General features: G+C 41.2%; 1 protein-coding gene across 10 annotated transcripts in view; it reads right to left on the bottom strand.

Annotated features, from left to right (window-relative positions):
* The window catches only part of VAV2 (vav guanine nucleotide exchange factor 2), a 324,488-nt gene that overhangs the window by 19,032 nt on the left and 287,568 nt on the right, over positions 1-17,888 (bottom strand). For 4 of the 10 annotated variants that reach the window (XM_040324063.1, XM_040324060.1, XM_040324068.1 and 1 more), the window contains 15 exons: positions 16,491-16,559; positions 13,284-13,370; positions 11,217-11,302; positions 10,292-10,424; positions 9,599-9,613; positions 8,672-8,781; positions 6,390-6,491; positions 6,097-6,185; positions 5,595-5,623; positions 5,080-5,130; positions 4,295-4,316; positions 3,166-3,293; positions 3,013-3,078; positions 2,121-2,155; positions 1,922-2,038 (listed from right to left, as the gene is read on the bottom strand). In XM_040324063.1, the coding sequence (XP_040179997.1) occupies positions 1,922-2,038; positions 2,121-2,155; positions 3,013-3,078; positions 3,166-3,293; positions 4,295-4,316; positions 5,080-5,130; positions 5,595-5,623; positions 6,097-6,185; positions 6,390-6,491; positions 8,672-8,781; positions 9,599-9,613; positions 10,292-10,424; positions 11,217-11,302; positions 13,284-13,370; positions 16,491-16,559 (1,139 nt within the window). The remainder of the gene's footprint in view (positions 1-1,921; positions 2,039-2,120; positions 2,156-3,012; positions 3,079-3,165; positions 3,294-4,294; positions 4,317-5,079; positions 5,131-5,594; positions 5,624-6,096; positions 6,186-6,389; positions 6,492-8,671; positions 8,782-9,598; positions 9,614-10,291; positions 10,425-11,216; positions 11,303-13,283; positions 13,371-16,490; positions 16,560-17,888) is intronic. The other 6 variants (XM_040324064.1, XM_040324070.1, XM_040324065.1 and 3 more) reach the window with 4 other exon arrangements.

Consider the following 17,888-nt stretch of genomic DNA (forward strand, 5'->3'; position numbering starts at 1 on the left):
TCTCAAAATGACAGCTAGGAGTTGCTGTGTAGATATAGCAGCTATGTCAAAAAACAAAGTCTGATACAATGTTTATAAATACTGCAAGTTACAGCACAGTGGCTAAGTGGTTAGCACTTCTGCCTGGCAGCACTAGGGTTGCCGGTTCGAATCTCAGCCACAGGTTGTAAAAGCAAGCAAGCATTTTACTGAATGAAATTGAATCATTCAATTTGTTTTGTTGTGATTACTTAAAGCTAATCACATGGTACAGATGGGCTGTGATTGGCCCTGTCTGTACCATGTAATGAAATAGACCAATACCCGGTTAAAAATACAATTGTATGCAATGAATGGCATGAAAAGGAAACAATCCATTGTGTGCAACTGTCATGTGACCTTCTGTGATTGGTCATGGTGGTGACATGGTACCAGCAGTGAGCCGGTATGCTAATCAGTCATCAGCTGTGTCTCGTGGACATGGCCAGTGACAGATTGTGTTGCTTCGCGCCTCAGCGAGTGGCGCTTTTTGACAAGATGTCATATGACATCCAGTCAGGATCTTAAAGCCATCGCCTGATTGTCATTGTGCTATAGGCTGGGCAGGAAGTAGTTAAATAAAAACTTGTTCCTATTTCACTATTAAGGTACATGTTCTAGACTAAACCTAACTAGGCACATGAGCATCATAACTGGACCACAGAGAAGTAAAAGAAGGTGTCAAAAATGGTTTGAGGAACATAAAAACTAGTCTAACGTGTTAACTTAGGTTCCTAAATCTCCAGATCTCAATCCAATTGAGCATGCGGGATGTGCTGGAAAAAAAAAAGTCTAATCCATGGAGACCCCACTTTGCAATTTACAGGACTTAAAGGTTCTGATACTGATGGGCTTGGTGCCAGATACCACAGCATACCCCCAGAGGTCTAGAGGAGTCTATGCCTCAAAGTGTTATGGCTGGTGGTCATAATATTATGGCTGATCAGTGTAAATGACAGGGTAGGTTCTTGATACCCACAAGGAACTGAAAGAAAATGGCTACAAAACATCTTCAACATTATAGAACAAGTTCAGTTGAATATGATCAACTACTTCTAGATATACAAATAACCTGGATAAGGAGAACCTTCACATATACTGTATATACAGCATGTATTACTTATTTTGGCAACTATGTCTTAACTCGTGTTTACAAACCGGCCCATGTAAAAACTGCACTGATTCATTGCCTAACCACTTAAGAGTCTAAATAAATTAAATCATGTTAAAGGAGTTGTGGTACACCAAGACCTAAACACAGAGCTAACAGGTTATATACAAACAACAATATTCCACTCCAACTCAAACTACTGTCTTCATGTTAACTTCTTTACATACTTTGGAATGTCTTACTGTAGCCTCCCCTCTTCTTGTGTAATTATGTTATGCTGTAATATTCGGGATGCTTGGACAGTGATTGGTAGGTGTGGGAAGCCATGTACACATTGGTGCTAATAAATAAAGCCTGCTACACACTATGAGCAACTCCAGTCGGAGCTACTGTACTAACTTTGCAACATTATTAGTACATCGATCTCCCCAGCTGAGCTGTTGTGTTCTGACAGGGGGACGGTCCCCCCCACCAGAAGACTTCGATCAGCGCTCTCCGCCATTGGTGGAGAGAGCTGAACGGAATCGGTGGGCTGCCGGTTTTCCAGCATGCTTGTCTGAAAGAAGCCAGTCAAATGGCCAGCTGCTGTGGTACAGGGTGACACACACACGGGCTGAATGTCGGACATTTTATTTTTTTTAACGAGCCTATGTCTCCCGACATTCGGCCGTGTGTATGGGGCTTAAAACACACATCTCTGTCCTTAATGTTTACATTGTCTGTGCAACCCTTTTAAATGTGACATGTGCACACATTTTTGCAAGTTTTAAAATATAATTAGAAAACAATTACTTTATACTGATGGCAAATCGCTCCGCTTCTGCTATCCTCTCCCGGATAAGGTACGTTCCACTAACATGGGCTTTTAGGAGATTGTCCGCTTGCGGCCGTTCAATGTTTCCTGCAAACCTAAAACAATTACCATCCAATGAGAATGACACAAAGGCTGACTGACCTCTGCAGGGAGCAGTGTGAGGTGTCCCGTACCTACCAGGGATATTTACTGTAGTCCGGGCGGATCATCGGCTGTGACAGAACACAAACACTACATTTTAGATCTGTTTAATACAAATTGTTACACAATACAATTCTTGGTTAGTCATGTGAGCGCCTTCCAGCCAAGACTCTTTTGAAGCCAATGTCAACTTCATGTAACATTTTCTTGCTGCTTATATTTCCTTTTCCCTCAAATACATTTCTTTCCTTCTTGTTAGGATTCCTTGCTTGTGTGCCTGGACTCGCCAGCCAAACTTGATCCTATCTTGGTGATCTATACACGCCTAATGTATAGGGGACAAGTATGGTGGCTTGCACCACCCTAGCCTGACTGTAACAAATCATACAGTGGTAGTTTGATTTAAAAAGGCCTGGATTCTTTCCTAAATTCACAAAATATAACTGAATACTAATACTTATTGGTAAAGTTGATCCAGGGAATAGCAGATTACCTCTTGGGGGATCAGCAAGGAATATTTTTTCCCCACTGGAGCAGATTGGATCATACTTTTTTTTTTTTTAACCTTTCTCTGGATCAACTGTCGGTATAAGATTATCTATTTGGGGTTTTTGGATTTGTGTGTATTTTGTTTTTGTTTCTATCTGTGGGTTGAACTGGATGGACTTTTTTTAACCAGACTGACTATGTAACTATATACATTGTACAGCTCACAGCAGACTCAAGAAATAGCACAGCATGTGGATAAATCTAATAAGGTTATTAAGCCCTGCCTATATAAAGTGCATTCTAAAACCCCCGCTAATTACATAGTATAAAAGTTTAGACGGAAGTAGTACATGGGAACCTTAGCACATATGGAAAATACCACAAAGTGACTGGCTACCTGTTTGTGCAGTAAATATAGCAACTGTAATATGGCACTTACCACAGGACAGGGCTTAACCGAAGAGCTGGGAAAATAACCCGATTTTTTAGTCAGTAGCAAGCGTCCCTGGTAAGAGAAGACAAAGCCATTGGTCATCATTTAGACTTGGTGGCTAATGGCAGATTTTCTTCCAAGTTGTAGTTGCGCACCTACCTCCCACCACGGGGAATCAGGGTCACCCCTCAGCAGCTCAATCACCTCCCCAGTCTGGAATGTTAACACTGGCTTTCCCGGAGGAGCAGGGTTTCCATAGTAATTCTGTATTGCTACCATCTTGGGTCCTGGCATTAAAAGGTACTATTATCATAAAAGATGTATAAGTGCAGAGAGACAAATATTATCATATAGACGCAAGAGTGCAGAGAGAGGACAAATGCAAACAGTTGGATTTCTTTTTTTCACCAATATTTACTGACTGAATTAACATGCTGTCAGTCCAGCCATGGCATAGTCAAGTTAAAGGGACACTCAAGTGAAATGTGTGTGGGGGACAAAGGTCAAAAACACTTTCATCCCTGCTACATTCTTAGGAACCCATAATCCAAAATATCTTGCAATTTTTTTTAGCAATGGAAGCCAACAACTCTACCCATCAGGACCTCTTTGCACACATCCCTAAGTTTTCAAAACCTATACTTAATCCCCTAGAGAAAACAATAAACTGATTGACCTAAAGCAGGCAGAAGTTGTATAGAAGTACTGGTAGGAGGCTGTAGTTCCACCAGATGTATAATAAATGACCTGTCAAATTGGGGAACCGGATAATTAAATTCAGATTAAGGGCTTGTTCAAACCAATTCATGTTACAATTATGCAATGCATATGTGCATTGCATTTAAAGTCATTCCAATTTCAACACCAATACAGTTTGTTATGGCGCAGATAACTCCAAGGGCTGTGTATGTTTAAAAATCGCACAGGGCATTTTTCTGTGCACTGAGGTGCATCTAACTAAATCCTAGTACACACTTCTAGTTTTTTTTCGAAAAAAAAAAAAACTGACAGCTCAGGTTGGAGCCCCTGTATTATTGTGTTCTGACAGGGGGGCAGCCTCCCCGCCAGAAAACTCCAGTCAGCGTTCCCAGCCATTGACTTCTGTTGGACCGGCTGCAGTACACACGGGACAATACCGCCCGACATGCACAGACTCTATAGGTAAACCAAGTGGGTTTTCTAAATAGTGCTAGCATTGCTTCATTTATAAAAACAGCGCAAAGCTCTCTAGGAGCAGCAAAGAATTAATCAGTACATATTTAAAATATGAATAGAACTGCGGACTCACCAGATACTGTGATTAGAGGATCCTATGAGGAGAAACAAAATTAGGGTGTTAAAATTGTCCATTTACAAAGTAAGCTGCCCAAACATGTTACCAAATCAACTTTTCTATTCGGTTTTAATTAATAAAAGTGACAGTTCTCATCACTGCTTGGCTACATTTCCCATGATGCTCTACCAGCTGTGATCCTGAAGTTGATTTAATTCTGTGAAAATTATGAAAAGGAGCAAAGAATGCCTCAAACTATACAATTATAATTTTTTGCATGTAACAACTGTTTGATAGGAATCTACCAACAGCAGGTATGAGGATATATCCACTCTGAGAATGGCAGTTCTTATACCCTATGTAGTGTTTGAAAACCCGGTGTTAAAGAGCTGTTATTTTTTTTATTATTATTTTTTTTAGCAGAAGTGCTTGTGAAGCAGTTTTAGTCTACAATGTGCAAGGCTCAAGTTACATAGAGACAAACGGTACAGAATTAGATTTTTTTCTGTTACCTACAAGAGGAGATAAGAAAACTGTAAACTAACATCCCCTTTCAAGTCTGACTGTCCATGTGAATGTCTTGCTGGTTGAGCATACTGGGCATTGTAGTTCAGAATGAAGGTGAAGATTTCCAACCCCAATAAGAATAAGAATTAGAGGTGTATAGTCATTAGAAAGCAGAATTGCTAAGGAACCCACAAGATGCCCATATAAGACCAAGAACAGGATTGATTGGTCAGGTTAGAGATCGGATCATGAAAACTATGATTGGATTCCCTTAACTGCTCAGATATACCCACCTGATCTGCCCCTGAGGCATTAGAGGCACTTGGAGAGTGAATGGGCGGAGCCTATGTGACAACATACAACAGTGTCTGGTTAACTTGATAAAGAGACTATTCATCTAATTAGAAGGATACAAGTTGATACACCAGGGAGCCCTGAGTGCAACGACTCGGGAAACAAAATCCCTGTACAGTTGACAGAACTCCACAGTGTAGCCAACAAAGAGTGCAGAAAAATTCACAGTGTATCTAACACAGGGGGCAGAAATTCACAGCGGATTTATGTCCCACAGCATATCATAAGGTGCCTAATGGTTGCTAAGGTGTTACTCTTTACACACCAAACATGGGTACAAACAGACACAGCATAGAGCCTTCTCATTGTTTGCAGCTTTTGATAAGTTGACTGATAAAAGCTTGAACACAATTTAAGCTACTGAAGAAATAAAAGTACCAGTATTCATTGGGACACTCAGCTATGAGATGCATGATAGATTAGGGAGCTCTTATATAGATCTGGAGTGACTTACAGAATATCTTACCATGTCATCACTGGGACCTGAGAATGGAAAGAACACAGAAGGATTATTGCAGAGTTCTCAGAACGTTTGTCTATACATCTCAGAACTCTTCAGGCTGACATTTCTCTGCTACTTGCATAGGTGGCTTTTGTTATATAACCCCAGAAATAAATTGCATTTTCCCAGAAAGAAAGCGCACTGCCCCCAGCGAAAGGAAAGGCACAAAAGGGAGTGCTACATGACTAAAGCCACAAGTGAGTCACACATACAGAACTAAACACAACATACTGCAAAGTAATACTCAGAAGCTTTTTAAAATGTAAAATTCTGTTGGCTCCATCCATTAGCCCACCTCTTGTCTGCCCTTTGGACAAGCTCACCTTGAGCTCTCTTCCTCCTTTAAAGCCACTAGAGTACCTTCTTTTCTCATAAATCAGCTTACACAGCAACTCCTTCCACTAAAAGGCTTTCAGATGGCTGGACTTTGACAAGTATATATACGGAGACTCACCCATTTTACATGGATGGATTGTTTCGAGGCACTCCTTGTGTACACCGACCCCGCACTTAGAGCAGTAGTAGCCCTGGTAGAATGTGCCCCTGTCAGAGAAACAAAACACTGTCAGACATCCCTCAGTATTCATTGTGCAATGTTGCTGCTTTTTGCAAAGAATTCTTAAATTGCATTTTTTTTATGATTCTCCTGAATTTAAACATTTGTTCAGTCTGCAAGGAATCAAAAATTAGCAAGTCAGTAAACCCTCCTTAATTGCAACAGGCTACAAACACGACTGCACCACCCACCTCAGAAACATCTTACAGGCTTTACAGCTAGTCGTCTTTTCAAAGGAGAACATCTGGAAGTTATGGTGGTTGGAGTTGGCTTTCTCTGGCTTTATGTTTGACCTGACAAAACAGAAAAATGGCCCATCAAAAAAGGGAGTCTTTCTTTAATATTTCTTACAATCAGATTATAAAAAAAAACAGTCCCATCATTGCGGTAACAGGATAAGGCCAGGCCCCATTGAATTGAATATGCTTCAATATGGCTGCTTTTCAAATGGTCCACTTTAAATAAGGAAAGACCAGTCACAGTTCTGCTGACATGACCCAATCACATTGTATCTTTAGCTGCAGCAGATCCGACTGGCTGTTCTGAATAAAAGCCTGGCATCTGACTGGCTGCTTCCAGATATGGGGCCAACCACTCTGAAACTTTAAAGGATAAGTTCACCTTTGGGAATATGTTACATGCTGCAGCCCGACCCCCCGTGACACGGCTGCGTCATCCATTCACAGACATCCTTTGCAAATGTTGGCTTGTAGTTCTCAATGAACTACCATGGCACTGTGGAGCGCTGTGGTAGTTCATTGGTTCTTCCTGTCAAGTGTATCTGCTTACCAATATGGGATGTACAGAAGACCTGCATGGCACCAGCGATCTGCTTTACAGACTCCAAAAATAAAAAAATGCACTTTTTTTTTTAAGTGAACTTATCTTTTAACAAACGTTTATGTGACACAGTTACATGTCATACAATTTTTGTTTGTGTAATAGAAGATTTCATAGCAAAGTTCATCTTCATCACAGTCTGGATGGTATCAGCATCAGGCAACTAATATTAAGAAGAAATAGGCTTTTGTGACAAAGCTGTAGTTGTATGATTTAATTGCTTAAACAGAAAAGCACACTGCCCTACCAAACAATATAAGACACCAGAAAAGCACACTGCGGTCACTGGAAGTTTACCTCAGTGCAGACCTAATGCCGCGTACACAGGATTCCGTCGGAAAAACCTTGGTTGTTTTTTCCGACGAAATTTCCGCTCAAGCTTGGCTTGCATACACACAGTCACACAAAAGTTCTCTGAACTTTCCACCGTCGCGATGACGTACAACACTACGACGAGCCGAGAAAATGAAGTTCAGTGCTTCCGATCATGCGCCAAATTGTTTCCGAGCGTGCGTCAGAATTGCTACAGACAATCAGATTTTCTGAAACTTTGAGAACCAGCTCTCAATCTTTTGTTGGCAGAAATTCCGACAGAAAAATTCCGATGGAGCATACACATGGTCGGAATTTCCGCTCAAAAGCTCACATCGGAATTTCCGATCATGTGTACGGGGCATTAAACTAAAGCTGACCATACATGGAACAGATTTGCATTGGTTCCTTCGTGAACTGGGCCAAAATTCAAACCCTGAGTGGCCCCTATCAGCACCTTCCTGTCCATCTCACTGGGCAGAACATTTTCAACAGAATAGCAGCTGCATCCAATCAGAGTCAGTCATTGTTCAGCTATTCTGGTGTTGACTATCAGAATAAGATACCCAGCAAGAGAGATTCTTCAATCCATGCCGTTTAGGGTAGATGGGGGAATCAAGATTTTGCTCGCTCAGCCTGTGGGGCTCAAAGTCTTACAAGTGTATGGCCAACCAGCTTAATGGGGTTCTAAAGGTTTGATTTTTATTTTCTAAATAGGTTCCTTTAAGCTAGTGCATTGTTGGTTCACTTACATTTTCCTTCGATTTCCCTTCTAAATGTTTTTTTCTTCCGAATTTCTCACTTCCTGTTCCTCCTCAGTAAGCTTGCCCCCATCATCCGAGCCATTTTGGCTAAGGGTTAGTCAGTGTGCTCACCCCCTCCCTTGGGACTGCATACCAGACGCTGTGAACACCCAAGGGAGGGGGCGAGCACGCTGACTAACCCCCAGCCAGAACGGCTCGGATGATGGGGGCAAGCTTACTGAGGCGGAACAGGAAGTGAGAAATTTAGAAGAACATTTTTTTAGAAGGGAAATCGAAGGAAAAGGTAAGTGAACCAACAATGCACTAGCTTAAAGAAACCTATTTAGAAAATAAAAAACAAACAAACCTTTACAACTCTAACACTAAACTAAGAGAAGCATGAATGAATACTTTGCTCTTTGCAAAACTGCAGTGTAGGAAGCAGAGCCCACTTATGTACTTTGTAATCTCCTGATATTGAGAACATATAAGCACAGAGATCACCAGCCTGGGACTGAGGTGTGCGGAAAACAAAAAATATACAAACACCAGTGAAGTTTAAATTAAAATTCTTGTACATTGCCATTTCAAACTGCTCCATCCACTTCCTCTTCATGTCATCTGTCTTGCAGAAGAACTGGAAGCCCTGTTTCCCTTGTAAGTGCACCAAAAAGAAGCCGTATGACCACTGCAGAGAGAGAGAGCAGAGATGGGCTTACATCTATCTGAACTCTTCCACAAACAGAAGACTAATAAAACATGGTCCATTCAGAGACGGAAACAATGACGCTCAGACATCCTGGGATATTTATCATCATAATCACACCATCACCAATCCTTCACATTGATCCAATTTTTATTTCTAAGCAGACCCCTTAGCAACTTTGTGACATTTCAGGAAATGATTTACATTTATAAATGGCAACAGTATCATTTAAAAAAAAGTTCCACCTTCTATCAATATAAAGCAGTCCCCAAGCACCACTTCAGTGACTTTAGCTAGGCTAGGATAATTTCAGCAGTGTGCTGCACACAGGAAGCATTTTCTCAATCTTCTCTACCAATAACTCCACAGACTGTACATTATAAGTTTGCAACAAGTAAAAAGGAGAAGGGCCGATCCATGGCAGACATCTGTAAACTTAACCAAGAAGTGTAGCAGGCACCAGAATTTACATAATTGTGTCATCTCTAAGCTGGCATCTCAGTCAAAGAAATAGATTCTGACCCAGGATGATGCCTGAACAAAGATGGCACCATCCCAGAGAAAAAAAAAAGCATATGCAGGGAGTAGTGTGATTTTAATGCCCTTTATAAGATCAGTGATTATTATATATAAAATTGCATCTCTAGAAAACTTCAGGATTGTTCGATCTTCAAAATTAGATTTTCCAATTAGACTGATGCTGGAAACACTCTGAGCTGACATGGACCAGGATCCTGTGCTAATAACTATAGAACAGTATTTGATGTTCATTCCAGAGAAAGCAATGACTCCATCTTACCATCTTGCCATGTGACTTGTGGATGCATAAAGAGACCAGAAAGAAACAATCTTTAAATATTGTGTACAATCACATGTATAGGCATTAAACATGAATCATTTTATTAAAAGCATTTATACTGTTTTATAAAAAGAAGCTACTGACTTAATTTCTATGTGCCCTACTGGCGACCTGGGTTGTTCTTGTGCAGAAAAATGCAGGTAACTGCACATAGTGTGAATGGGTACTTACAGTAAACTATTAGGCACTAAAATGCAATTGGTTCCTCAGACGTGCACCAACACTTCCACCTCGCTCGGTCACCCCCGTCCTGCCAGACTGCATGCTCGGATAAGGGTCTGGTATGGAATTTAGGGGGTACCCCACTCCATTTTTTTTTTTTTTCGGCCTGGTTCCATACCAGGCCCTATGGGATTAGGGGGACCCCACACTGATGGTTAATGATGCAGCGGTTGTTAAGAACGCAGCGGCTGGCTTGACAGGCTGCTCCATAACAACCAGCTATTCTTAAAAGATACTGGTGGCCGCCGGGCTCCAAGAATTCGCATCTAAACCATATCTGGAAATTACAGCTGAACAGCTGCTTCGGAAAATTTGCAGTAAAAATGGAGGGGAAATGTGCACTGGACATGTGTGCATCTAGCCTAAATGTGATGATGTAAAATGAATACAACCCCTTCCCATATTATTTACCTTCTTGATGTCTTTGTTGTTCATGGGGTCATCTGTCATTTTATGGGACAGCAGTTCAATGATTTCCTTCAGCTCATAGTTGTACCCTTTTCTCTTACACACAATGACAACTTTATCAAACAGGAACAAATACCTGATGGGGAGAGAAGGTGGCAAATGACAGACAGCAGTTCATAAACCAGTAAGGCCTCATGCACACTGGACGTTATAAAAACACCAGTAGCGTTAGCTGCAGAAAGCTGTAGCTGTAGAATGAGTTTTGCAGTAGCGTTTTTCAGCGTTTTTTAGCTTATGGCTCAAAAATGCTTTTTAAAAGCTTTTATCAGAGTTAGAGCATTTAACAGCTGAAAAAGACCCTCACTAGTTTTGGGGAGTTTTTTTTCCCTAGCAAGAAAACGCTGACAAAAAAATGCTGATAACAGCCTATGTGTGCATGGCACATAGGATAAGATGCTGGGGAGTTTATTGGCTGCAGAAAAAAATGCTTGAAGCCAAAAACAGCAGCTTTAAAAACGTCCAGTGTGCACGAGGCCTAAAGGTCAGTTCCTGACAAACAACTACATACACAGGTGAAACACACCATTTTACCAGACAAAAGTCTAAAGTAATGCTCATGTGATTCTCCAGCCCCTTGCTGTGCTGTTTGGAGGGTAACAACATTGTTTAAACACTGCATTTCTGCAGGCTCCACCCACAGCCAGCAACAGCCTGTTGCGCTCTTGTAAGTACCTCCCCCTGGTACCCATCAGCTGCTCAGTTTTTCTTTTTCTTACCTTGCACACCTCACTACTGCAAGAATGTATATAGAGTGTCACAATACCATTCACATATAAGCAGGCTGGTGCTCACAAAATGAAAAGCAAGAAGCTGCTAGAGCCTCTCCTCTTATCTGGACCTCCACATCTTCACAACCAGTTGGCCTCACCTGTCCTGCTTCGCCTGGTTGACCATTGATCGGACCTTCAGTTCTCCATCTATCTTTGGTCTTCCAAATTCTTCCAGTTTTACTTGCTGTTGGAAATGTAAAAAAAAATAATTGGCACGCCAAATCATAATCGGACACAAAGACATTTAGTGTGACCACAGACAACAATATTGCTTTTGAATCTGGGGCTAAACTGCCATATTTGACATATCGTTTTTACAGAGTACAATTCATGTGACAAATTCCATAGGAGGATAGAACATTCTGGTCACTGCAAAACCAGGAGAAGCTCAACAGATGCAGATGCATGCATTGATCATCCATCTTATACTGTTTGAGGTGGCAGGTGGGTGTTTGGTAGGTGGCAGATGGCAGCAAGTGCACCCTTATGATACCAGTAGAAAAAGAGCCAAAATAGTCCAGATTATACAGTCCTGATCAAAAGTTAAAGACCACTTGAAAAATGGCAAAAAATCATATTTTACATTGTTGGATCTTAACAAGGTTCCAAGTAGAGCTTCAACATGCAACAAGAAGAAATGAGAGTGAGACAAAACATTTTTTGAGCATTCAATTTATTGAAAACAACGAATAAACTGAAACAGGCTGTTTTTCACCTATAAAAGAAAAACTAAACCCACCCAAAACAGAAATCCAACTTCCAAACATGAACTCAGTAATGAGTAGCTCCGCCGTTATTGTTGATCACTTCAAAAATTTGTTTCGGCATGCTTGATGCAAGCGTTTCCATGAGGTGAGTGGGAACATTTCTCCAAGTGGTGAAGACAGCCGCACGAAGGCCATCTACTGTCTGGAACTGTTGTCCATTTTTGTAAACTTCCCTTGCCATCCATCCCCAAAGGTTCTTAATTGGATTTAGTTTAGGGCAACACGCAGGATGGGCCAAAAGAGTGATGTTATTCTCCTGGAAGAAGTCCCTTGTCCTGCGGGCATTGTGTACTGTAACGTTGTCCTGTTGAAAAACCCAGTCGTTACCACACAGACGAGGGCCCTCAGTCATGAGGAATGCTCTCTGCAACATCTGGACATAGCCAGCGGCCGTTTGACGCCCCTGCACTTCCTGATCTTCATTGTTCCACTGAAGGAAAAAGCACCCAAGACCATTATGGCGCCCCCTCCACTGTGGCGCGTAGAAAACATCTCAGGTGGGATCTGCTTGTCATGCCAGTAACATTGGAAACCATCAGGACCATCAAGGTTAAATTTTTTTCTTATCAGAGAATAAAACTTTCTTCCACCTTTGAATGTCCCATGTTTGGTGCTCTCTTGCAAAGTACAAACGAGCAGTTCTGTGGCGTTCAAGGAGACAAGGTTTTTGAAGACGTTTTTTTTGTTTTTGAAGCCCTTCAGTCTCAGATGCCGTCTGATGGTTATGGGGCTGCAGTCAGCACCAGTAAGGGCCTTAATTTGGGTCGAGGATCATCCAGTGTCTTGATGAGAGACCCTGCTTATACAGATCAGCAAGCCGACCACGTTCAAAAATAGTTTTTTTTTTCTTTGCCATCACAACCTGTGACTACCTGACAGAAAATGACAATGAATCCACATCTTTACACAGATTTGGCCTTTTAAAGGCATGTGATCCTAAACTTTTGAGCAGCTGAAAAACAGCCTGTTTCAGTTTATTCGTTATTTTTAATTAATTGAATGCTCAAAAAATGTTTTGTCTCACTCTCATTTCTTCTTGTTGCATGTTGAAGCTCTACTTGGAACCTTGTTAAGATCCAACAATGTAAAATATGATTTGTTGCCATTTTTCAAGTGGTCTTAAACTTTTGATCAGGACTGTATTAACAAATACTCATACACCCCCACAAGATGATGCAAAGAAAGTCACATCTGTCACATGTCACTTCCTCCAGAATCCCAGCTTGTTGTGAGACAGATTGGGGAGGCACCAGGGAAGCCATGAAAATCAATGAGATGGTAGCACCAAACATGGCCATTAGATACTGGATGGAGTACATTGTTTCAAGGCATCAGGGAGAAAACCAACATCCCCATTATTCTGAGGTCTGTGCGCCTAGAGCCCAATAGCAGACTTACCAGGTTTTCTATGGAATTCTGAAACTCGCCAATCTTCTTCAGGGTCTCTTTGTCCCTTTTTACTTCATTAATGTACATGGCTAGATCCTACAAAAAAAAATCCTTATGGAGATGAAAAACAAAACATGGAAAGCACAACAATAATGACAAAATGCTCATCTGTATTTCACATAATCACAGCAGGAGCCGATTTAGATTTGGAAAAAAGCAATGGAAGATCTTGGCTAGCGCCTGCTCTCTTGCCGATATACTCTGCTGTGCAGGAATTTACTGACAGCTTTGCTTCCCCCAAACCCCACCCCAGATCTTTCAGCACTGCAGACAATCCAGAGCTATATCCAATCCAGATCCAAACTGACAAAGATACAGAACAATTTAACTTTGCCCTTGTTAGATAAAGTTTTTATACTGGGTGCTTTTTTTTTTTCCTTCAAAATATGTTTAATAAGCAAGTTTTATTTAAAATTTTAGGTGTCATTATGTATCTGGATCGAGGGGATCTTCTGCCATGTCGAAGGATTAAATCTCTGACATCTCTCTTCAGCAAAAACATATTGTGGCTCTTTGTATTGCCAAAATCCAACGTGACAGCTGATGGTGGCAGTTTTTCGAGAGATCACATGACCTCTTTAGTTCATGTCTTCTGGGCACTCTCCAGCTGCTGAAAAAAATACATACATACACAAAGATAGCAAACATTTGCTCCTTGCATACAGTATACAAGTTCTGCTTTCTGCTTCTGCCTATTTCACTGCAAGCAGCCTTCATTTAATATGAAATAATCTACTATCCACAGTCCCTAATGAAGTGAAACAACCACAATGTCCCTGGTATGCAGAGACCAATGATAATATTGTGATTTAAAAATGCTGAAATTACCTCTATTCATTCATAGGAAATGTGAATCTTAATGACAAGTTCACTTGTAGTGAAGTAAAAAAGTATGTATTCCATTTTGTTTCAAAAAGAAAAGAAAACCATAGAACGGCTATAAATGTGAAAGACTATTAAAGCAGTTGTATACCCCACTTGCACATTTTTACCTACAGGTAAGCCTATAATAAGGCTTACCTGTAGGTAAAATTAATATCTTCTAAACCTGTACGGTTTAGGAGATATTCACCTTGCATTCAGCTGCTGACGTCAGCGGCGCATTCACTCTGAAGGTCTGGCAGATGCTGCCGGAAATTAGGAGCTCCTTGCCAGAACGGGGACTTCTGCGCACATGCGTGGGAGTGACATCATCACAGCTCTGGCCACTCACAGCGCCGGAGTCGCGAACCCGTAAGAGAACATGTCGGCTCCCTCAGCGGTGATCAGGAGCTGGTGCTTTGTTCTTAGGGAACTATTTCATAATGAGTTAGTATGCGATGCATACTATAGCTCATTATGCCTCTGCAGGTTTTTTTTTTTTACCAGGGCATACAACCACTTTAAATAAATATTTGAATTGCTGGGTCAGTTTACCGAAAATATAAAGGTGGTCCAGCTTTATGATGGACCCACTGTGGCTGTCCGCCTAGGGGCCAACTCTCTCCCTCATTCACACTGCATAGAGGCACCTGGCAGGACTGTCTACTCTTCCCTATATAGTTTGCCATAGCTATGAAGCTGATCGTTGAGGACCTGCGTGTCTCCATAGACATTCGGCATCTGCGTGTTGGCTGGCTGGAGGAGAAAGTTTGAACACCACATCAACTTCTACCACTGCTCAAGGTAATTTGGCAATTAACAGTCACTTTTTCTAACACAGTAGGGGCGCTGGCCCAGCGTGCTGCTGCATATGCACAAATGAAAAATCCCAATGGCTGCATTCCCTTGTTCTTCAGAGCAACAGTTTATTAATTCAGAAACCGTCCACAAAAGAGCTCAACGTTGATCCATACAAAAACAGGGGTAGAAGGAAAAAAAATTGCAATGTGTGGGCTCATGGGTTGGAAGCCTCTCCACAGGAGTGGATATGGGCTCCTAACTCCTGCTCTAGTCTCTATATTCTCTATGCACAAAAAAACAAAGATGGAGCATCACTACAAAGGAGGGTTGCAAATTTGTCAAACAAAACCCCCAAAAATTCCTAGCTCAACTCACCAGCCAGCAACCAACTAAATTCTCCTGTCTAACAGATTGCGTTAAAAACAGGGGTTTAGTTGGCACATATTAACAAATACATCTAAGCTGCAGAGCCACTACATGGCACCCCAGTATTATATACAGTCCTAACCCTGTAAAATTATGAGAGCCCCCATGCATTTGCTTCTTCTATGGAAGCTATCATAAATTTACAGAGTTAGGACTGCATATAATACTGGGGTGTCGTGGAGTGGTTCTGCAGCTTACGCATGTATTTGCAAATGTGTGCCATCTAAACCCCTGTTTTTAGAGTTGAAAATATGTTTATTGGTATTTTAACAAATGAAACAAACATAAACCCCTGTTTTTAATGCAAACTGCTTAGACAGGAGAATTCAGTTGGTTGCAGACTGGTTGGTGAGGTGAGCTGGTAATTTTCTTTGGTTTTGTTTGACATGCGTTGCCCTTCCATGTGCTCCTTGCTGGGAAGGCCAGTTATAGGTGGGGGCAGTGGCCAGTTGTTTGTTATTGGAAATTTGTGGACTGGGCAGCAAGCACAACCAGCTTTCTCTGTACTGGTGGAGACAGTTTCCTGAGGGCTAAAGAAGGTTGGGTGTTGTCCTAGAGAGCATAGTTTATTGTAACAGATTAAAAGGCATTAATTGTAAATGAAGCACTCTAGTAGCTACAAAGAGGACTGTTGCTCTATAAAAATTATATGAATTTGCTAAATACCATGGCATCATCACAAATACTTTCCGTTAACACACACATTCCCAGTTTTGCAATATTTTCATTTGAAGACCTTTGTAGTTGATGATAGGAGACATTCGTCTGCCAGGTGCTGTGATCCAGGTCTGAACAGAGAGCAGACAGCTATTTTACTGACTGTTGAACCTACTGTTGGTTGAGATCTGAATAGGAGGAGTATCTCCACTCAGGGCCACTGGCCTAACATATTATTTGTACTGGCTTGGGGGGGGGGGGAATTGTTAAGTCCTCCCCAGCATCACTAACTCCAAAACGATCTCTGAAATGGCTGACATTTTGAATCAGAGTCTTTCTGCAAAGGGGCACCTCTGTGATGCCATCAATAACAGACAATTCTGACATTGAATTTTTGACAACGTATTTTACCTGCATAGCTTCTAGAGCCTCTCTCAGTGTATGTCTTTCTGGACAGTCTGATGTGTGACTGAGAAGTTCCTGTGTATAGATGAAAATATAATCAGTAGCTTTATCACAGTTAATTTCAGGTACATAAAATAGCCAAATTTTTCTGCTGTGAGATTTCCCTACAGTAGTTTTACTTCCTACCCCCCTCCCACTATTGGTGAACTTTTCCTGCAGAAGTTTATGTCTCTTCATCTCTCACAATTGAGAGATTTCCCTTTAGTAGTTTGTATGAACCAATCTTACAGTAGTACGATTTTCAAGTCAAGACCTGCTGTACGCTAGTGAATGGCAGACTCAGCCTGGACCCCCGGCCATGCCATGCCCTCAAACACGTTTCACTACACCCATTGGATTAGAATTGTTTGTGCATCATCAGCTTAAGCACATTGTGTTTGTCTATTGTAATGATATAAAAGAAAATCTTGTGCTAAATATTAAAGACTGCTGCACTTTTACTACTCCTTTAATACAAGGAAGTGAAAAATTGTCTCCAAGATATAAAAGATTTGTGCTTTCTTGTGTGTACAAAATAAACAAAATATACTGTGACCCAACACTGAATATTCCAACATGCGATTTATAAAGTCACGGTAAAGAAAAAGCAATTAAAGCGAATTCCAAAAATGAAGTGTCCATGTGTATTTATTCAACTATGTGTTCAAATCTTGTTCCAGAAAAAATATTATACTGTGCACCACTCCTAGGTGCACAGTTACAGGGTAACAATCAATCTATGTTCCTCTTACCGGATCCCAATGATCTCTAAATTATAGGAGATCATGATATACATGATGTGAACAGATGTATAGACTCATCCAGTGTATATTCCGACCTCCGCAAGGAATGTATCAAACAGCTTCTAAGCCTAGCACACTTCGATCTGTACCCACTCTGTACTCCCCACTCGATATATAAATATCATGTCACAACTCCTGTCTTCTTCCAACACGTTTCCCCGTAACAGGCAATGCCTGGGAATGGATGATCATTCCCAAACGTAGCCTGATAGGGGGGAAACACGGAGGAGTAGGAAGAGACGGGAGTTGTGACGCAATTATGATCCAGACCTGTTGGTGATCCCTGGGTTGGATTATCCTCTCTCTACTGCTCGTTTTATTAGCGATGCTGTAAGTGCATATTTTAGCCCAATAAATCCTGTATGTTTTATATAATATGTGATAAAGCCTTTCCTCTGTTCTTAATGCTATACATACATCGAGACATTCCAAAACATTGTTATTATAGTAGACACAGCATGTAGTGGCCACCATCCATATAATACTACCAAAGCCCTGAAGAATGGCAAGTCCCAATCCGCTGAAACATGGTTAGGGTTTATGTCATACATAAAAAATGTTC

Source organism: Rana temporaria, chromosome 9 (genome assembly GCF_905171775.1).
Source record: "Rana temporaria chromosome 9, aRanTem1.1, whole genome shotgun sequence".
Lineage (NCBI taxonomy): Eukaryota > Metazoa > Chordata > Amphibia > Anura > Ranidae > Rana > Rana temporaria.